We start from the raw sequence: 21025 nt of genomic DNA on the forward strand, positions 1-21025 counted from the left end.
AAGGACAAGGAGCATTTTATTGGTCTGTTCATGATGAAATTCCGACACAATGTAAAGAAAACCTACAAGATTGACGTTATGTCAGAAAGCTAAAAACAGCAAAAGTGCAGATTCAAGATTTTTGCAGCACATCCACGATATGACCCTTAGTGACCTTCTCCGGTGGCGTTGCTGTGGCACCACTTGGACCAGGTTTGGTAGCATCAGGGTGTAGGCCTACAGTGCATTAAAACGAGTGCTCGCTAGTTTGATTCTCTGAGTGCTAAAAAAAAAATTCCTTCCTGCTCTCTTTGTCATGAAAGGCATAATTTAATTGGACTCTACGCAATTGCTGATTCAAGACAACACAAGCGTGACCCGATACGACGGCAATTAGAGGATGGATGTTGCTGAGCTGGCAGGAACAGCAATCGACGCATCGATTGGACGAATGCATCGTTATGCCTCTAATCACCATAGATATGACAGAGCCATATTTGCCGTGGCGTGGAGTAAACAGTAAACACTGTCGCGGTTGGAGGAGTTTTGATTGGAGCCCCTTCTACCCCCTGCGAAGCCGAACACCTGGAGCCTGCACTTCATTTGCACTAATGAAAGCTAATGCACTCAATTAGCGGAGTACACATTAGCAATCTGGGCCGCTCTGCTAGCAAGGCAGCATACCTATTCTTCATCTTCCTGCCTCAGACAAGTGCCCAGAGGCATCCGCACTACAATATTAACACGCAGCCTCCCGCCGAGTAGAGGAAGCAAGGCGGCTGTTTCAGCCAATTGTTTGCAAAAGCCGCTAGCAGAGCTCTACTCACTGCATTACTGTCTCTCTCTTCTCTCACTCATACTCCTCTAGACTACACGCACTCTCTGATGACCCCCTTTCTTTTTTTAGTGTTGTGAATTGTAAATGTTAGAGCTAGGTCTTCAGTTTGGGTTATAAAAATCCCCTTTACAAGAAAGCCAAATTCTGCTAGCTCCCCCTATGAGATTCTAGACATATGTTAGTGCTAAGCTAAAAAACATGCTTATTTCTTGGCAGGTTTTGGACTTTCTAGATTAAACACAAACGTTTAAGTGTTTAAAAGACATTTCATGTTTAATAAAGCTCATAAAGCTGATTTTCCATTTCCAACAGCTGACTCAAACCTGAGCCTACTACAGCTCATATTCAGTACACTATCTAGAAAAAAGTATTGGGACACCTGCTCATTAATTGTTTCTGTTAAAATTAAGAGTATTAAAAAGGGTTTATTCTGTTTTTATTGGAGTAACTATCTCTACTGTCCAGGGAAGGCCTTCTACTAGATTTGAGAATTTGAAGAGAAGAGGATTTGATTGAATTCACGAACAAGAGCATTGTTCAAGTGAGTTCAGGATGTTGGATAATCACCACCCCATCCAACCTCATCCAAACATCCCTCATCCCAACATCCCTCATCCCCAACCCCCCAACAATTTCTAAAAATATTAAATTGAGAACATTGAGTTCTTCCACTGCTCCACAGCTCAATGCTGGGAGGCTTTATACCCCTCTAGCCCACGCCCGGCATTAGGCAGCATGGAGCCAATGGGTTCATGTTTATCTGCTCCAGAGGGTTCTATTCTATTGGCAATACTTCTCAACAGGGACTAGACAAACTGTGAGTGTGTGTGCATTTGCACATCTGTGTCAGCAATGGGTGCAACTTAGAGTAGCTGAATGCAGTCATTAGAAGGGGGAGTTATTATTTATTGTAATATATATTGTAATACATTTTAATTATATATTATATTTCTTAACAATATTCTAAAAGATATTTCTTTGTTCCAGCAGCTCAGATATTATTATGCAACTCAAAATGTGTCTGGTCTTGCACTCATGCATTAAAAAATGAAATCTAAATAAAAACAATATTTTAAATTTACTGAATTCATGAATTCACAATTTTAAATAAATGAATGTAACAAACTTCATTTTTATGTTGATGGGACTTTTTATATTATGTTTATTTATCCTGAATCATTTTTCAGTGTTAGTGTGAGCCCACGCCTGGGATTAGGCATGGTGCCAATAGGTTCAAGCCCTATTCTATTGGCAATGCTTATCTACAGGGACTAAAAAAGCTGTGTGTGTGCATTTTCACATCTTTGTCAGCAATGGGTGCAACGTAGAGTAGCTGAATGCAGTCATTAGAAGGGGTGTCCACAAATATTTGGACACCCTGTACTTTGGACTCCCAGAAGGTCTGGAGTGAACCAGTAGGAGAATATTCGTAGCTGTTTTCTGTTTGTTGTTTCATGAAATTAATCCAACCAAACACTGAAATAAATGAGTAGTACTGTGATACTTACACAGCTCTAATACAAGCATGATTCATGTGCATGAAAATGAACCACAATTTGAACTACAAATTACAGACATGTATATTTTAATTACCAGAAATTATTAAGCCTTCTCAGAAGGCCTAGAAGATCCTAAGGGGCCCCCATTGCTCCTTTTCTCTCCCTCAGGATAACCTACTTACCTTATTAGCCTTTAAGGCTAATTTCTCTTGCTCCTGCTCTTTGACACATCATTTTCTCACTTACACTTCTTCATGGTAATGTACACACTCCCTGTGGATTCCTCTCTCTCTCTCTCTACATTATTAAAAATAAAGGTGCAACAAATCGCCTTTAAGCGATGGCAAATAATAATAGAAGAACCAGTTTTGGCCCCCAAAAGAAAAAAAATTGGTAAATGACCCATTGAAGATTTAAAGAAGTTGATACAGGTTAATTATCAATTTAAAGGTTCCTCACACACATACACTGTATGTCCAAATATTTGTGGACACCCCTTTTAATGATTGCATTCAGCTACTTTAAGTTGCACCCATTGCTGACACAGATGGGCGATGGCACACACAGTTTGTCTAGTCCCTGTAGATAAGCATTGCTAATAGAATAGGACTCTCTCTATCTTTTTATATATCTTTTTGGTATATACTGAAAAGTATTATTTTAAAAAATGTTAACATATAATTTAAATGTATTGTAATATATATTAATATATATGATATATATAATGTAATATATATATATATATATATATATATATATATATAAACTTAGCTGTGTACATTGTTGAGTTGAATCAGTAATTGAGTTTAGTCTGTCACATTGGCAAAAGGATTAAGCACTGAGCTCTGGAGCAGTGGAACTGTGTTCTCTGGCATGACGGTCCTCCATCTGATACTTTAGTATGAATTAGGGATTTGGGGATGAGGTGGTGTGGATAATCCAGTATCCTGACCTCACTAATGCTCTTGTCGCTGAATGCAATCAAATCTTCACAGCAGTGTCCCAACATTTTGTAATACGCCTTCGCTGGACAGTATCTAACTCCAGTAACTCCAGCAACTATCAATTAGCAGGTGTCCCAATACTTTTGTCCATATATTGTCTCTCTTTTCCAAAGTGGTTCGTGGCATCTTAATTTTTTGTATCATGTATGTGTAAAACATGTGTGTTTTTCTGCCCCTAACAACCCCCCCACCCCCTCCCTCGAACTGTTCCTCAGGAGAACCCACTTACATTGTTAGCCTTTTAGGGTAATTAGCAGGAACAGTTAATATTACTTCCCCCCAAGCGCCGCTTCAGCGTTTTTCCTCCAGTGCTGGTGTCACCCAATCAATAGCCAAGCAGGCGTTAGGCGGCAGCACTCCATAAAAGCATTTTCCCTTGAAGGCAAATGAGCAGGAAGAAAAAAGCTAGCATTTTGATGCGCTAACGTGCTTTTTTCCGTCTGTTTTATTTATGTCATTTAAAACTCCTTCTGCAAGCTTTTCATATCTCTCTGAACGGAGAGAGAAAGAGAGATAAAGGCGGGGGGAGAGGGAGACGAAATCAAATCAGAAATCCAAGGCCTCCTCGCAGAATTCTCTTGTTTGCTTACTCCGGCCCTTATTTTTTTCTGTTTTGATTTAACGATGCAGCAAGGGTACTTAGCATTTAGATGACATGTTTGAGGAGAGAAGCTATAGATCAGGCTGGCTGCGTGCACTGTTTCACAGATAGCACCCAGCATCCCTGGGCAAGGCAGGCAGACGGCTAGAATACCAACCATCCATCCGTCCGCCGGCCTGCAGGCCCTGCCAAGGCTGCGGTGATTGACAGCGCGCAGAGCCAATCAGCACGGATCCACTGCCAATAAGTGGCTCCGAGGGTCATTGGCATGCCAACGAGTACAATAAGTCCAAACAGCTTCATCTTGCCAGGAAGCTAAAGCGTTGAGAGAGTGCAGGGATGTTCAGCATCTTAGACTAGGGGTTGGAAAGTTGGGAGCTTCCTCACACTGCATACTAACACAGACATCTGAGGAGGGAAACTTCAGCAATCTCCTGATGTCTGATGCCGAGAGAAAAGCGGAGTGATCTCACGCAGACCCAGCGTGGCACAGTAATGAAGAGTGTCAGGGTGATTTTAAGATCACGCAGGAACCCGTTTATGTGGGGAACAGGAGCTTATTGTAGGAAAGCATTGGAGTGGTGCAGAGCTCAGCTGTTGTGGACTGCCAAGACCACCAGGTCCCCGCAGTGTTTACATCATTTCTTGTAGTAGAAAGGAAAGATGGAGTGTTTCTAACTGCTGATTTCTCTCTCTCTCTCTCTCTCTCTCTCTCTCTCTCTTTTGTGTTTTAGCCATTGCCAAAGGAGCCATCTTAAAGGACATCAGCTGAGAGGAGGTGAGGGCACCTTTGTCCTGAAACCACACACACACATATAAATATCTTAGGCAAAAGTAAACAGACAGTCTTTATAACTAATCAGTCATAACACTCAGTATTATCAGCAACATGAATTTACCTGTTTACTACTTCTTAATTACAAAAAAAGTACAAAATGTGTCATTTGGCCATGGATGTCCAAACTTTTGCATAAGCCTGTATCACACACTGTCTTCTAGAAGCTTACTCACTGTAGCAGGAAGAAGTACGGCTACGGAGTGCAGTAAGAAAGAGGAGCCGAAATAAAGTGGAAATCTTATCATTTATCCAGCCAATTCTGCTCAGACAGGCCTGATTAAGCTGTCTTAGTAAGGACCCACCTGCTCGGCGGGATTAAAGGGCAGCCGTGGGCCACGGCTGCACCGGGGACGCGGAGATGAAGGGGGGAGATGACCGTTTGGGACGTGACCGGCAGCCCCAAAGCCCTGAGCTGCTTGCTGCAGTAGCGGCTGTGTGTCTGTAGTCGCACCCTTCGGCAGCAGAGGGAGGAAGGGAATGAGATGCAGCCATATTTAACAAGATATATTCACACGCCAGCTGTTGTTTGTCGCCGCTCCTTGCTTCACGCTGCTCCCTCCGCAAGTGTGTGTCGGATGGGAAGCAGTGTGTTCGCTCTGGAGCGAGAGAAGAAGGGGTGAAGCGAGGACAGAACCAAGCATATGTTTATGTTCAGTCTTGACGCAATTAGCACCCGTCAGTCAAGGTGCTGCGCGCCTGTTCCCTTCCCTTCTTACTGCATAAACATGATTTTTAGGCGACATTAAACACACACTGGATGGACAAAAGTATTGGGACACCTGCTTTGCAAAATCAAGGGTATTAAAAAGAGCTTATTCTGCTTTTGTTGGAGTAACTGTCCAGGGAAGAAGGCTTTCTACTAGCTTTTGGTTATGAGGATTTGATTGCTCCACAGCTCAATGCCGGTGGGGGCATCCTATTCTTATGGCAATACTCCTCTACAGGGTTTAGACAAGCTGTGTGTGTGTATGCGTGCATTTGCACATTTGTGTCAGCAATGGATCCATCTTAAAGTAGCTGAATGCATTTATTAGAAGAGGTGTCCACAAACATTTGGACATATAGTGCATATACTGAACTGTAAAAACATACATTCAATTCATTTCCAGTCAAAACAGTCACCAAGTTTATGGTGAAGTTTCAGGAGATGGTGAAGTTTGGAGGAGATTAATCCACTTTCATGAGGAAGGAGGACATCAAAGGGAAACGGGGGCGGGGGGTGGACGAACAGGACTTCCCAAAACTGGAGTTCAAAATATGATTTGAAGATACAGAGAAAATGAACCCCCCTAACAACCATGCAAGACCTGGTAAACCACCAACACTGCCCCCATCAGATAAACAGCCCTTAAAGCTTTCATCTTTGAGAGAGGGGAAAAAATCAAGCTCCACTTTTGCTTCAGATCTGCAAACATCCGCAGGTGTTTCCGGCCATCCCCCCACTGTGGGAAGACGGCTTAACACTCTGAGTCCGAAAGGATGTAAAGAAGATCAAGAAGCTCTTGCTGAGGAAAGGAGACAGACCAGAAAAAGAAGAAATCAAAGGAAGAAGCTTCTGCAGTTCTCAAAACAATAGACTGACCAGCCCGGAGTCCAGACCTTAGCATCATTGAATGCATCAGAGATAACTTGAATGGTGAGAAGCACAAAATGAAAAAAGGACAGTAGCTGTAGTGAGGGACAAGATGGACACACTAGATACTGAAAGATCTGATGTTAGGTTTGGGTGTGGAGGCGTCTGCTTAGGTGGATATCACAGTATATTGCGGCTGTCACCAAAAACATTGTATCTCCATTTTTGCCATCAGTTATGACTTTATGACTGGAATAAAATCTCTAAAAAAAATAGAGTTGGCTTTTTGATGCACAAAGTCTTTGTATGATCGCGATCATATGCTTTCTTGTTTTGTTTTGACAGGGATTTAAACAGATGCAGGGCGGTCTCTGACTTTTGCACAGTACTGTAACAGTACTGCTATGCTGCAGCTTCTCAGATCTTAGCAGAGCCGGCCGAAGCCTTTATGGGACCCTATGCAAATTTTCATTTGGGGCCCCCTATACCATCACCTCAGCACCAGATGCTTTATCATTCCATAGGGAGAGATATATTGTGCAATACACTGAAGCGCCCAGGCCTTTATAGACCACCCAAGCTGTGTGAATCTGCATTTGCGCAACAGTGGCAGCAGCCAACAGCAGAACTTGATTGACCTAGTATTAGTGTGCCTATGAAAAAATATTTATATAAAAATAGCCATGGTATCTTGGTGCTCTTGGGGGCCCCCTGGTGGCTTTGGGGCCCTAAGCAGCCACGTAATTCGAGTATGCCTTGGGCCGGCTCTGGATCTCAGATCAAGTCCGGATGCTCCCATGACCAGGAGGAGATTGCAAAGTGTGGAACTCAGAACCACACTGTTGAGTGGTCTCATGCACTGAAGCCTTTAAAACTGGGTTACACAACAGCTCTGACTGTATTCCCCTAATGCTCACCACAGTTACACAGTCATCAGAATAGCATTACTTTAGGTTTATTTGTGTTTATTTCTTTGCTTTGACTTAGTTTACCTTGCGATTTGAGGGTGGTATAGTCATAAAGCACAGCCCGAAAGGCATTGGGGTACATATTAAGGCAGTCAGGTGGGTTGACAATTTCTTAGATCAATAAAGAGGAATTGAGTGGAAAAGAAAATTAGTTCTGGGTGTATTTTCGAGCTGCGCGCGGCTCAGATCACTGCGGTGTGCTGTGGTTGTGGCGAAGCCTGTGGCGCTGTTATCTGCATTTCCAGTGTGTTACAGCCTCATCGTCCCGAGATTGATTTCTCCGGCCTCGACAGGGAAAGCCACATGAATCACAGGCAATTACAGAGCGTCAGGAAGACACGGGGGGGGGGATAAATATTTATTTGTGAAAGGAGGGCTGGAATTTATGAAATTCTGTTCCAGTCTTTTAAAATTGTATTTAAGTCTATTAAAGATTCATCCAGGCAAGGAAATTCGCAAAAATTCGCAGTGTGAATTATTCATTTGTGTGGTAAAGCACATTACGGAGACTGCTGGTCGCATGCCGGTGACTATAGCTGAATTCTAGATTCTCAAACTGGATTGGAAACTTGGATAATGAGGACCTGCAGGGATTACGCTTGAGAAGCTCGTTTAGCAGCTGCGGACAGAAATTGCGGCATATATATATCAGATCCCAGAGGAAGAAACCGCGTCATCCGTTTCACTTTTGAAAGGATATTTTATGATTTATATATATATATCCTTTCAAAAGTCAAACGGATGACGCGGTTTCTTCCTCTGGGATCTGTTCATTTAATAGAAACAAAGCCACGGCCCTCCTTTCAACTCTCCTCGACTTTTTCCATCTACCTTTATACGGGATTGTTCCTGTATAAAATATGATATGCAGCCTCGTAATGCAATTTTATTGCGAACCGCATGAAAACAAAATAAGCGAGAAGATCAATGAAAATGCAAATGTGGAGCGGGGAAGGGGGGCAGGAAAGGCGTCCGGCAGAACAGAGCGCCGCATGCTGCCTGTTTCACTAAGTCTGCTTTGATCATGCTGCACAGTGTATTTTCCTCTCGTCTTCACACTCTCTCTCTCTCTCTCTCTCTCTCTCTCTCTCTCTCTTTCGTTTTCTCTTTCTCTTTGTGTGCCTTGCAGGTCTATTGACATTCATGGAAACATTGCAGACCAGAAGTCATTCATCAAACCAACACATCCTCTCATCCTGGAGCTAAAACAACAACTCGCACCACCAACACCACCACCACCCCAATCCCACCCCACCCCACCCCAACCCAACCCTATCCAAAAACCACCACCCCCGTACAGGAGCCAGCGCCTCGGTCATCATCAACAGTCTCAGAACTCTGTGAGGTCGTGATCCAGGACGTCCAGAACACAGCATCTCCACAGCATCCGCTTAGACTCCTCGCCTGGGTTGCGGCAGCAGGCCTACATCATTGGCAGCAGGACTCTAAAAACCCCATCCATGCAAGACTTGGAGCATTGCGTTCTTAGGAAGCTTAGAGCCGGCGGAAGCTTCAAATGTTGAAACTCTGGAGACGCCAAACAAGCTGTCGAAACCCAACAGGCGCGGATTATCCCAGCAGAACACGTTTGATGATCATGTTTGGGATTTTGGAAAGCTGATCTTTCCGACAACCTGGACGTTGACGGCACTTTTTGATTCATCCGCTCTGAACCACAGAGTTCGTCTTTAGGCAGAAGTGCTTTGGACGTGAGCCTTGGCGCTTCTGATGAGGATGAACCTCCCTGCATCGATCAGATGAACACGGACATTTAACCACGAGGAAATATGAACTGAAAATGCAGTGGACAGTGGCAGGAAGGGGGCTGGACTGGCTGGTGTACCATGGTGTACCATGATTTCCAGATGAGTAAAACATACCACATCAACACGATTGCTGCCAAAAGCAAGGGATCCGGAAGGCTGAGTGATGTTGATGTAATATAAAGGCCTGTGTTATTCACCTGGAAGTCGACGTACATGATTTTTTTTTTCAGAGTGGGCCATGAAGACTTTCTGACTTCCCTCCTGTTGTTGAAAATGGGAACTTTTTGATTGTGTCGATGATCCCCTGCTTTTTTTTCTTTTTTTTCTGGAGTGTGAAAGGCGCTATCCGGCCCTCTCCAGCTTTCCTGGGTCCCTTTCACTCCTTGCTTTTCCGAGTGTCCTACTATCTCCATTGGACGCAGTATGCTGTTTCTATGAATACTCTATTTTGGCTGAGTCCATACACAGTGACCCTTGAGATGAAGTTCAGAGACAGATGGGAAAAATAAAGGACGTGTGTATGTACGCGAGCGCTTTGTTAAGCCACATGTGGCGGCGGGGTCAGATTGCATCACCGTTCTGTTGTCTGAACATCTATTATTATGTAGATTTCTATGCCTCTGGCATCCGCGGAGCGAGAAACACTTACTTCTATTAGCTTATTGTTAGGTTGGTGGCCAGGAAGGAGGACGAGACGCAGGAAAAAAACAAATAGAAAAAAAAGAAGCAAGGGGTGTTGTATTTAAAAACGAATCACATAATGGACGGCGAGGATTGTACCTGGTAAGGACTAACAAGCATAGATAAAAGGCGAAGAAGAAAATGGCCACTTTCAGTGAACGGTAGGCTAGTAATTTATCAGTCTGGAGGGGTAGGCAGAGCTCCCTCGGTTGTGAATTTTAATGGTGTTTTATGGTTCCTAATAAAGTCTGTTATGCTTCTGGCAAATATGCGGAGCACAACATCTCTCGCTTCCAATTACTGCGAAACTCAAGGAGAGGCCTCGGCCATTCATCATGGCGCACTGTTACCCTGAAATAACAGGAGAAGATATCTTCCTCTCTCTCTCTCTCTCTCCCCTCTCCCTTATTCTATCCTCCTATCTCTTTCTCCCTCTCTCTGGATATACTCTGGCCTTGTCTTAAGGCCGAGCTACACTAAGGAGATGCGACAAGTCAATCTGCTCTCACAACAGCTGTAAAACCTCTTTCCTTCCATGCGACGAGGATGAAGCACTGAAAAAAACAAACAAACAAGCAATTACTTACGTGATTCTGATGTAAATTTGCTGCTGACTATCTTGTTTATTACCACAATGACATTACCCCCGTATGCTTCTGTTTCAGAGGTGAATTCAAACATTCACTTGTTGGTCTGTTTATTAAATGCTAAATTGCGAACCGCTCGCAACTCGTCATCCAACATTCAGTTCATTTGAGCACTTTACCAACAGGCTTTGTCACGATGCAGCTTTCCAGGGAATGTGGATTTGCGGTGGAAACTCAACTCAGTGTAAGTTTAGAGTACAAGAGTACCAACAGCATGAATCCATGGACCCAACAATCCAGGCTGGTGGAGGTGGTGGTGTAATGGTGTGAGAGAGGTTTTCTTGGCACACTTTGGGCTCAGTAATACCAACCAGTCATCCATTGCGTACTGTTGTTGACCCTTAATGGCCACAGTTTTTGTTTTTTTTTTTTACCCTTTTTCTCTCTGTGGTACTGCAGAATAACCCACCCCTTCCTAGCTCCACTAGCACTAGCAATGCTCCCAACACTAGGAGGGTAAGGACTTAACACAGGGCAAGGTCTCCTCTAATACGTGCAAAGCCAGCCACCGCTTCTCTTTTAACTGCCCTCAATGTGGCATCACCAGGCAACCGAGATGCTCGGAAGAAAGCAACGGGTCCCCAGCTTCACCGCACCAGCTAACAAACGCCAGTGCCACTTAAGAGTGATGAGGGGAGATAGCACGGCCAGTTGTGCTCTCTCAGACTCCGGCCACTGATGGCAAAGCAGCTTGGGACTCAAACTCATGACTTTCTGGTCATAGTGGCAGTGTAGTGGTCGAAGCCCCAATGTTTATTTTAAGCTGTTCTTTTTAATGTGCCCCTTAACTGACGCACAGCATGCATTTATGAGAAATGTGGAGATGGATTAATGTGAAAGTCGGTTGACGTGACAGTGAGTTCAGTGTAGGGCTGGGCGATATGGTAAAAATACCATATTGCGATAATTAAAGACTTTTTTGCGATACACGATATTCATCACAATATTTATCAGTAGCGGTAGCAGTAACAGATTCTTATAAACTACAATTCAGAGACTCTCGCATACTGAATACAGTGATTTTTATGCAACATCTGCTGCTCTTCATCTTATTAAACCAGTCTAATTACACTATTAGTAAAATAGTACTGCAATAAAATATCATCATATTGCCCAGCTCTGATTCAGTATCCATCGGGGGCCTTCCCAATCACTGGATCTGAATCCAGTGTGGTAGAACCTCAAAGGCATGTCTTCCACATCTTGTAGAATCTATGCACTAAACAACTGAAGCTCCTCTAAGAGCGAAAGCAGGCCCTATGCAGTATTAGTACGGCTGTCCTAATAAATTTCTTGGTGAGTGTAGAACGGCAATGAGATTCACCTCAAAATCAATCAAGCACCGCTGCATCCGAGCAGAACCACCTTACTGTACTCAGCCTTTTAAAGATGCAGCATCTCAAGCTTTCAGCTTCCTAAATTATCATTCATCAATACTGACAAGGCCTAAGAGACCGCCGTCCTGTGTTATTCCCACAACGCCATCCATCCCTGTGTCATCTGGCTGTCATCTTTATGTACATATTTACTCACTGTAAGCACAACTCACAGTTATTGAATCAATAGAGCAACGACATCAATCCCAGTGCCAGGCAGCGAGTTGGCCGTCCGGTTACGGTGGGTTTCGGTCAAGGTTGGGTTGTAATGGAATACAAGTAAACAACTGCACATGATCTGAATATAAACATGAAGTGTTCACACCACGAAGCCTTTTGAAAATACAATATCCAGAATGTATTACTCACAATATTTTGAGTCATTCTGCTTGTGGGATGCTTTTTAAAACAGTTCTGTCCATCATTTATGATCTGATTTGAATTGAGTTTGAGATTCAGTCATCAGTATGTTCCCAAAATGCCTTTTCATCAATGCAGACAGTTTATTAGCTACTTACCCATGTGGGGCCTTTATAAACTGGTAGCCCAACTGGGAACCAAAACGCTTAGGTTCCATGTTGCCCCACATAAGGATGTCCACCAGGGTCAGTGGTGGGACCAGGTGTGGTTAAATATGGCCCCTATCTTGTTTGTAGACTGTACATGGGGACTAGGTGGGACCCATGTGAGATAAGGTTGGGCTGTTACAGTGGGGCAACTGGGTCCTAGTAACAACACATGTGCAAACCCACTCAGAGCCCATGTTCACCTGGGACCCACCTAGCCCACATTCATGGCCGGGCAGCTGACATGCTTGGAGGAAAAGCTGGTCCCCATCTCCACCACACCAGCTAACAGATGCCTGTGCCGGCCAACATCGCTTAGGAGGGGGGGGGGGGGGGGGCACGGCCAATTGTGCTCTCTCAAACTATGGCTGCTGATGGCAAAGTAGCATGCTTTGGGATTCACACTTGTGATCTTCAGGCAAATCTGTTGTATTTAGGAGGTACTGCTTATCCAGTTAGATGCAAGTCCATTTTACTACATTTTATACATGGACGTTGGGCATCGGCCTAGAATTCCTATATTAGAGTATCTGTAGTTCAAATGACCAAAGATGGGGGGAAGGTATGTACAGCTCCTATAATTCTGCTGTCATTAGACTTTTTTGTCTAATATAAAAGAGTGCACGTTCATAGTGCCCCTGTTGGTTGACCTTTTGACCTTGTTGGTTTAACATGAAGAAATTCCTCACCTGGTGAAAGGAGTTTGGGGTTTGCTATCCATCTCAAATATGGATAGCATTTTTAAAAACATCACAAATTATATCTAATATCATTTATTAGGATTTTATCATATTTTTCCAAGAGCAATGGATGATGTTTGGGTGTTTGACTGGAGGGGCGGGGGTGTAGTCTCTTGGCTTCCCCTCTGGCATCCCCCCTCAAACTGAGCACTACCTACACTTGCTGGCTATTTTATCAGGTACACCTACCATATAAGTGCAAACCCCAGCAACACTGCTGTGCCTCTTACCAGTGGCACACACGACACCATGCCATTACTTTGTCAGTGTCACCGCTGTGCTGAGAATGGTTCACCACCCAAATAGTATTAGCTCAGCGGTGGTCCCGAAGTGGCTCCACGGGGTAGATGGAAGCTGATAAGTTGTTCAGCAAATGATGGGCTACAGTCAGTACCTGTAAACCTCCGAAGTGCACTTTTTATGGTGTTTCTGATAAAATGGCCAGTAGGTGTTGGAACAAACTCTCAAAACCCAACCTTGGATATGGATCATGTCCGTACTTCACTGTTGATTTCGGAGGACACTGACGTCCACCACATCTCCACGCTTAACACTGGTGTGTGGGGAAGTGGGCTGTGTAATCCTCATGCATTTTTCAGTAGCGTGGAGGCCGCTGCGAAAGGGCGGTGGTGGAAAAAGGCGAGGGGTGGGTCAGCTTGACACATGTAGTGGTTAGCAGGAGGACAGAGAGTGAGTCAGGATACACCGCAGGCATGACTGCTTAATCTCACTCCCTGTTCAGGAGGCTGGGCTTAATAATGTTTATCCCTGCCGCGGCGATCCGCCCAGCCTCATCGGACGTTAAGTCTGCATAATGCAGCCATAAGCAGGATTTACATCTAGATTGCAGGGTCATAGTAGTTAATTACAAGTAATTATGGGCTGGAAAGAAACAGAAGCTTATTTTATTGCCTTATGCCGTATATGGTGGAATTCACTGGACTTAATTTTGGCAAAAATTTTGTTGATATTTTGTGGAAATGTGTGGAAATACTTTAAGTACTAATGTAAAATATAATATTTGTTACCTGGAAACAGGAATACCTCTGCATAACAAAAAATCAGTAGTTCCTCTGACCTCTAGATTACTCCAATAACGCAAACGTTCCTTAACACTCACATTTTCACACTTGTCCCGAATACTTAAGTGTTTGGGGGAGGGACTGAAAATAGGCCAATCACAAAACCCCACTTGCGGCACTAGAAGCGAACCCCTTACCACCAATTTCAGGAAGACCAGAGATCGTTGCCCTGGCTCAGAAAAACAGCTTGAACAATTGTACCGAACTTGCGGAGCAAGTGGACCTGGTGTGCCTGAAAGAACTTTCGGGATTCCTCAGTGTGGAATCTGATTCCTCAAAAGGTTTCTATAGGATCTTTAAGCTACTACATTTAAATATAGGAATTTATCTTATTGAAATAAACTTCGGAACAGCTCTTAGCGAAGACTTTAGAAATGGCTTCCTCTAAGAACGTTTTGTTGAAGGTTCCTTAAAGCACCTTAGAAGATTCCTCCACAGGTTCAAATCAAAAGACCACCAAAAGTTCTTTAAGATCAGGACAGGGAACCAATCCATTGCAGGACAATGTACATGTTTCCTCACACATACACTCTTAAAAATAAAGGTGCTACAAAGGGGTTCTTTGAGAGATGCCATAAAAGTATCTTTTTTGGTGGCGTTAATGTGTGTGAAGAAACTTCAACCTTTAAATCTTTGATACGATCTAAATGAGGTTTGTAATTGGGGCAGGAGCTTTAGTCAAGACTTATCAACTGGCCACTGTTTCAGTAGAAACAAAGGAACCTGGAGTGTCCACAGATTTTAGATCTTTGGGTGAGATATATGTTAATAGATCTGTAAACTGTGTTCTACAGGGCAATATAAAGGAAAAACAAGATCAGCTGTTCCTCAAGGTACTGAAAACATCAAAGTAGGATGTGATCAGACTGTCAATGAGAGCAGTCCATCAAAAACTTCATAGAAAGAGGTATTATAGCAGGACTGCAGTTAATAAACCCTTGATCTGAGAGATAAGTGTTGTTACAACCAAAGGTACTAGTCCGCAGAGTTGTGGAAAGAGGTTATCTGGTCTGGTCTAAATCATTCTTCACCATGTTCTCTACATGTGGGAGAGTGCATGTGCAGTGTGCAAGAGAATGGTTGATCCCTACATTGAGCTGGCATGGGAGAACTAAGGGAGGGGCTCTTTAAATGGATTGATGAATATGATATCCAATGGCCTTCACGGTCACTGGATATCTGTCAAACTTAATGCCTATGGCCCAGGCCATCAAATCTGGACCTTGAATCTAGTGTCCAATCCTGGATTTTGTAACCACTGGAAATTAAGGGACCTTAATGTATAATTGATGTAGCATGTAGCATCACAAGGATCACAAAGTCCAGGAACGTCTGGATTTGAAGACCTCTGGCCTATGGCATATTGTGGACTGATGTTAGACAGTGTTCTCCACCACCATCATCAACCGAGGAGATATGACTCGGAAGAATAGCAATAAATGCTTCCAGTAGAGTTTCAGAGACATGTAGAATTTAAGATGAGGAGCACTGAACCGGGGCGGTTGTGGGGGCCCAAACCTGTGGAGATACACATTCTTGTTTTTCCTTTCACTGTTTTTTTCACAATTATGCAAAATACATATTTAATCAGGGATGAAGTTCAAACTGTAACAAGTACAGTATTTAAAATGTATTTGTATGATTAACACCAGCATCCCAGTTGGCCCATACTGGTCAATTTCAGATTCTCCATCTCAAAATGAAATGCATGGTAACAACCTTTGACAGCAGCCAACATGATTCTATGAGTCACGAAAGAAAGGCGCTTGATTGTTCACATGGATTATGATCTGAATGGTAGCACTGAATGGTTTAAAGCTTTAAAAAAATATCCAGCTGATTCTTCACATCACGCTTCTCCAACAGCAGGGCACTGTATTAGGCCTTTTGACTCTGAAGTCCATGTGTGGCCTCTTACTATGCAGCATGTATTTATACCTGATGGAAATGACTTCTTAATGCACTCTGTGGTACAATAAGTACAGCCATCCAAGTACAAGGCCAGCCTGCCATTAGAAGCAGAAGTAGGGTGCCTTTTAGCATTGAACATAGCCAGCCTTTGTGTGAAAAAACTTGACTGAGTTGGTTCATGGGGTTTAGAATGCTTCGTGGAAATGGCAATTGAGGTTTAAAGTCGGAACGTCACCAAGAGCTTTGTCTGAGCAACATAAAAGCTTGAGCAACTTCTGTAACCCACTGACACCCCCCATGCTCCATCCACAAATGCATTCTTTCTTAATGATTGGTTGTACAGTTTTACAGAACATTGGGGAAATCAAATTCAGCCCAGCTAGCACAATGGCTCTCAACATGGTTAAAATGTTGCAATGATGTTATTTTGTACGTTTTCACAGATGGTATTAGGGACATCTTCATGATTTTTGAAGAACATCCCCACGATTTTACAGGACTTAATGTTTAGAATAGCCTACTTTCCAACTTTAAGCTCAAATTGTACTTTAGAACATCCTAATTCTACATACTCAGCGTATTACATGTTCCAGCAGTCACGGACAAAGTTCACCACTCCTGTACTGCTGTACTGGAGTCGAAGTAGAGATATTGTTGGCAAAAGTAAAAGTGCTGGCAGATTTTTCAGCTATTACAGTTATTATAGTAATTAACCTCTGTCAGTACAAAATAGCCAGTGATAACAGGCTGGCACAACAGGCCTGATGAATCATCCCAAACATAAGTATAGTATTCTCCTAATCTGAGCAAGGCTTCGGCCTCACTTTCAACACATTCTGCTAGGCCTTAATTGTAATGTAAAGACACAGTTTGGACCTTGTGGTTCAGTATAATTTCAGAACAACAGGAAAAAAGCAACGCAAGGCTTAACGGTGGGACAGATTTATTCATGTTTGTGAATAAAAATGCTTGAAGATCAACGTTAATTCATTCAAACTGTTTCAGCAAGGTTTGATTAAAACCCTTGAGAAACAGAGCCCTCGATGCTGTGTGTCTTTGCTAGTTGTGGTGTTCAGGGTGCTCGCTAATGTTTCTAATGTTTACATGGACTGAGTGGGAGGAGGTAAATCTGCTGGATTGATGTGATGTGGTGTTAGCATAAAGAAACGCTTTGCTCCTTCTCTGCTTTGCTAAACCCGTCACAGGCGAATTCCTAGCGGATCCTGCTCTGATAAGCTCTGCCCTCTGAACGCTGCTGCTTTCCACACTGAATGCATTCACACCTGAGCTCTGTGCAGCGGTAAACAGCGTGCTACGCAGACGTTCGGGGTCACACAGTTGTTCAAAACTTTTAAATGATGTGCTTTGTTTAAGACAAACTAGCCTTTCGTCCGTGTTGGAGGAACTTTCAGACACGTTAACTGCCCTCCTGTTGGCTTTGCTGAAGCCCAATATACTGTAGTTTTCTGAGGGGCCTTGAAAACCGATGAGTGTTCGATAACGCTACTGTTCAGAGCTCAGCATGACGACGCAGCGACTGTGATATAAATCTATTGGTTGAATGACATCTTAAAGCTTGTCCGACCTAGCAACAGTTGCTAAGAAAGATTGCAATTGTGGGCAGAGCTTTGACGGGTCCACTGAAAACATCAGGTCATCACTCTTCAAGTCAAGCTGCTTCTGCTCAGTGTAGGAGATGGACATGGACAAAGAGACAGAGACCCGTGGTTGGGTAGGGGACTTTGTAACTGTCACTATATCTCTCTCTTTCCCCCGCTCTCTCTCTTTTTCTCTCTCTGTCTCTCAGAAAGCCTCACAGGGATTGCTGACCTATGAGACTAGTCACTGGCCCATGGGCTGTGGGTGTGTGTGTGTGTCAGGAGACAGCCTTTTGCCTCCAAGCGCAGGACATACACAAATACTCTGTGTTTGCTTGTGCAGAGAATGAGACCGGACACATACCTGAGGGGGAAAAGGCATAAGGAGTCATGGACGTACAGCACAAAGCCGGGCCCACGCAGCATATACCACGTTTTCCTTACATCAGAAGGCCTGTTTATGAAATCCTCCAATTTTGCACTGCTTAAATAATGCAGCAGACATGAGTCAGAGTTTATCAGCCTGAATCAGAAGCTAAAGAGGACCCTTGTCACGCCACCACATTTGCACAGCTACAGTTAGCGAAACAGGGAAAAATACGGAAAGGAAAACAAACCGCGAAGCCAAGAAACGTAAACACACAAACCTGTTGAAAACCCACGGGGTGAGCGCTCTAGCGGAATGGCGCCAGTCACCAAGCGAATTCATCAGCGAGAGCACTTTCATTCCATTATTTATGTCGCCTGCCGCTAACTACACAGGCGCTAAACAGCGCAGCCTAGCTGTGCACCAGGATCGGGTAGCCTGAGGACATCTCTCAAAACACATTTCTCTGGAAGTGTCGGCGCTGTGTTTAATGTTGTTTGTCCCCTCCAGGGTACGCTGCCGTCTTTGTACTGGAATGCCAATTTGGATTGTTTTGTGTGGCTCGATTACTTTTTCCCTCTTCCTCGCCAGTCCCATTCCGATGCCAATCTCACGGAGGCCTCGGAGGCCGAGATGAAACAGCATTCCTCTTTTGATAATAATTTGTCACAATAGCTAGAAAGTAAGCGGATTGAACAGGTCTTTTTTTGACACAGCAAATTGGATAAGAGTAAAGGATTAAACAGGCTGTAAGTGTGTAAGAATGTGTGTGTGTGTGTGTGTGTGTGTGTGTGTTAAAAAATGTTCAGACATCCCTTTAATTTGCAGTGTTGTAAAGATATTAGGACACCCCATGAAAACCTTTGTCTTTTTAAACATATTTAAACAGATTGAATAATAATAAAGAATTATTAGAAATGAGAAGTTATAAATTATTAGAAATTAGCAGTTTTCTTGTGCTTAAATGCCTAAAACTAGACTCAGGTGCAGAACATCAGCTACAGATGATCAGAACGTGGTTCGAGAGGATTCTGGAGAAGTCTGTATTATTTAAACCTCAGATGTTTCGTCTGGTTTGGTCTTGATGGTTGAAGTGAGTGGTGAAGATCATCATGCCCAGATCCAAAGAGCTCTCTGAAGCCTCCAGAATGTGTATGGATGTAGACACAGATGAGCCTGGGAGGGGGTTTAAAAAGATCCTATAACAATTAGAAATCAGTAGGTCCAGGGATGCTATCGCTATGACCTAAGTGTCGCTGGTTTAAGTCCTGGGAGATGCTGCTTGACATCAGCAGCCGGAGTCTGAGAGAGCACAATTGGCCTTAATCTAATCTTAATGATGGCACTCCCTCCCCACATCATATCACTCCTAGTTTAATGTTGGTCGGCACAGACGTCTGTGTAAGCTATTGTATCGGAGCCGGTGAGCTGTGCTTTGCTCTGCACTTGCTAGCTAACTAGCAATGCATTAGCGAGGCAGTGGCTAACTTCACATGGGCTGGTCTTCTCCCTCTGGTATGCCCCCAACATCAACAGGGATTGGGTAATCGGCCTTCCAAATTGAGTAGAAAATAAAATTAAGAGGTAAAATGACAAATAAAATAATTAATAAACTATCTAAAAAAGGAAAATCAGCAGTTCCACTGACTTACCACATTTGATGTCAAAGTCTATCATCAGAAAGAGATTGCACACGTTTGATCTAGAGGGGAGGTGTGCAAAGAGGAAACCCCCTACTATCAAAAAAAGCGTAACAACCTGCAGACGTATACATATTACCCCCACGGGCGTCCATTTGTGGCTGTTTTTAAGGACCATCACGCCCATATGTGTTGCGCTCGTATCTAATGGACCATTTGCAGTAAGTGTGAAATGACCCACATGGATTAACACAACTGCATGCTCGACAATAGATGCGTGCAATGTTACCATGTGTGTCCGGCATTTCTGAGGTCACCCCAGGCTCATTAAATTCAATATGGGCCTACATATTGTATTATAAAAGCCACTGGCTTCAAGGCCTCCTGCAGATGGTTTGGGAAACGGACATAAAGCGGGGAGGAATGAAATGGGCTCGCACAGCAAACACAAGAAATTGAATTCTCAAGCAGCACTTCACAGTTCAAAGCCTGCTAGCCCGGCACTGATCGATAGTAATCATTTGTAATTGCTGTTTTTCCCTCTGTTATTTCCTCTCTGCAGCTTGACCATTACTGTGAAGTAAACTATTATACATATAGGCTTTTAAGGCTTTTTTTTTGTTATTATTATTTGATAATGTCCATTTTGCTCCCAGCTTGCCCATGACCAATTCGCAGTGTAGGCCTTTCTATGTTGTCATCAATTTGCAAGGGCAAAAGGCCTCCTCTGATCCAGGACCCCACCATTCTTCCCTCCCACTAAGAATGTGTTGTGGTGGATGTGGCATTGTTGACGTGGCTGGTTGATAGTTTGACCTCCATCTGGATCAACTGTATGTTAAATAATGAAATGGTCAGTTCAGTCCTGTATTTATCAAAAGTGAATGTTTTTTTCAAACGAGGCCACGCAGTGTCATTGATGCAAAGCACCAACGGCTATTCGAGATTACTAGTGCTAGAGCAGATGGTTGAAACTGGCATTAAAGGGGCTCTAGAATGGACAACTGTCGTTTTCTTGTGAATAATAAGAGTTCAGGACATGGAACTGTTATGTTATAGATGTTATAGAAAATTCGGCAGAGCCAAAACACAGTCGTAAAACAGGCCAATTCCAAAACTGTTACATCACAGTCTTGACTGGTTATATTTACGCCCCTAAATTTAACATACACTACTCAAAGCTGGCAAAGCAGTAAAATACAACAACCATTTTGGGAGAATATGGTGTTGTTGATACTGTAGAGCAGCACATCACCTCCTAACACTGCTAGTTATGGGGATATAGGTTGCTATGTTTTTTCCTGTTAAAGGGATAAACCATTTCCAAGTATTTTTCAACCCAAGCAAAGTC

At 43.4% G+C, this 21025-nt stretch overlaps 1 protein-coding gene across 1 annotated transcript in view; it reads left to right on the forward strand.

Annotated features, from left to right (window-relative positions):
* Positions 1-10395, forward strand: part of tafa5l (TAFA chemokine like family member 5, like) — a 91030-nt gene extending 80635 nt beyond the window's left edge. Inside the window, exons 5-6 of the mRNA XM_072680819.1 lie at positions 4656-4699; positions 8430-10395. Coding sequence (XP_072536920.1) covers positions 4656-4679 — 24 coding nt within the window. The 3' untranslated portion in view covers positions 4680-4699; positions 8430-10395. The remainder of the gene's footprint in view (positions 1-4655; positions 4700-8429) is intronic.
* The last annotated feature ends 10630 nt before the right edge of the window (positions 10396-21025 follow it).

This window comes from Salminus brasiliensis, chromosome 6, assembly GCF_030463535.1.
Source record: "Salminus brasiliensis chromosome 6, fSalBra1.hap2, whole genome shotgun sequence".
Taxonomy (NCBI): Eukaryota; Metazoa; Chordata; class Actinopteri; order Characiformes; family Bryconidae; genus Salminus; species Salminus brasiliensis.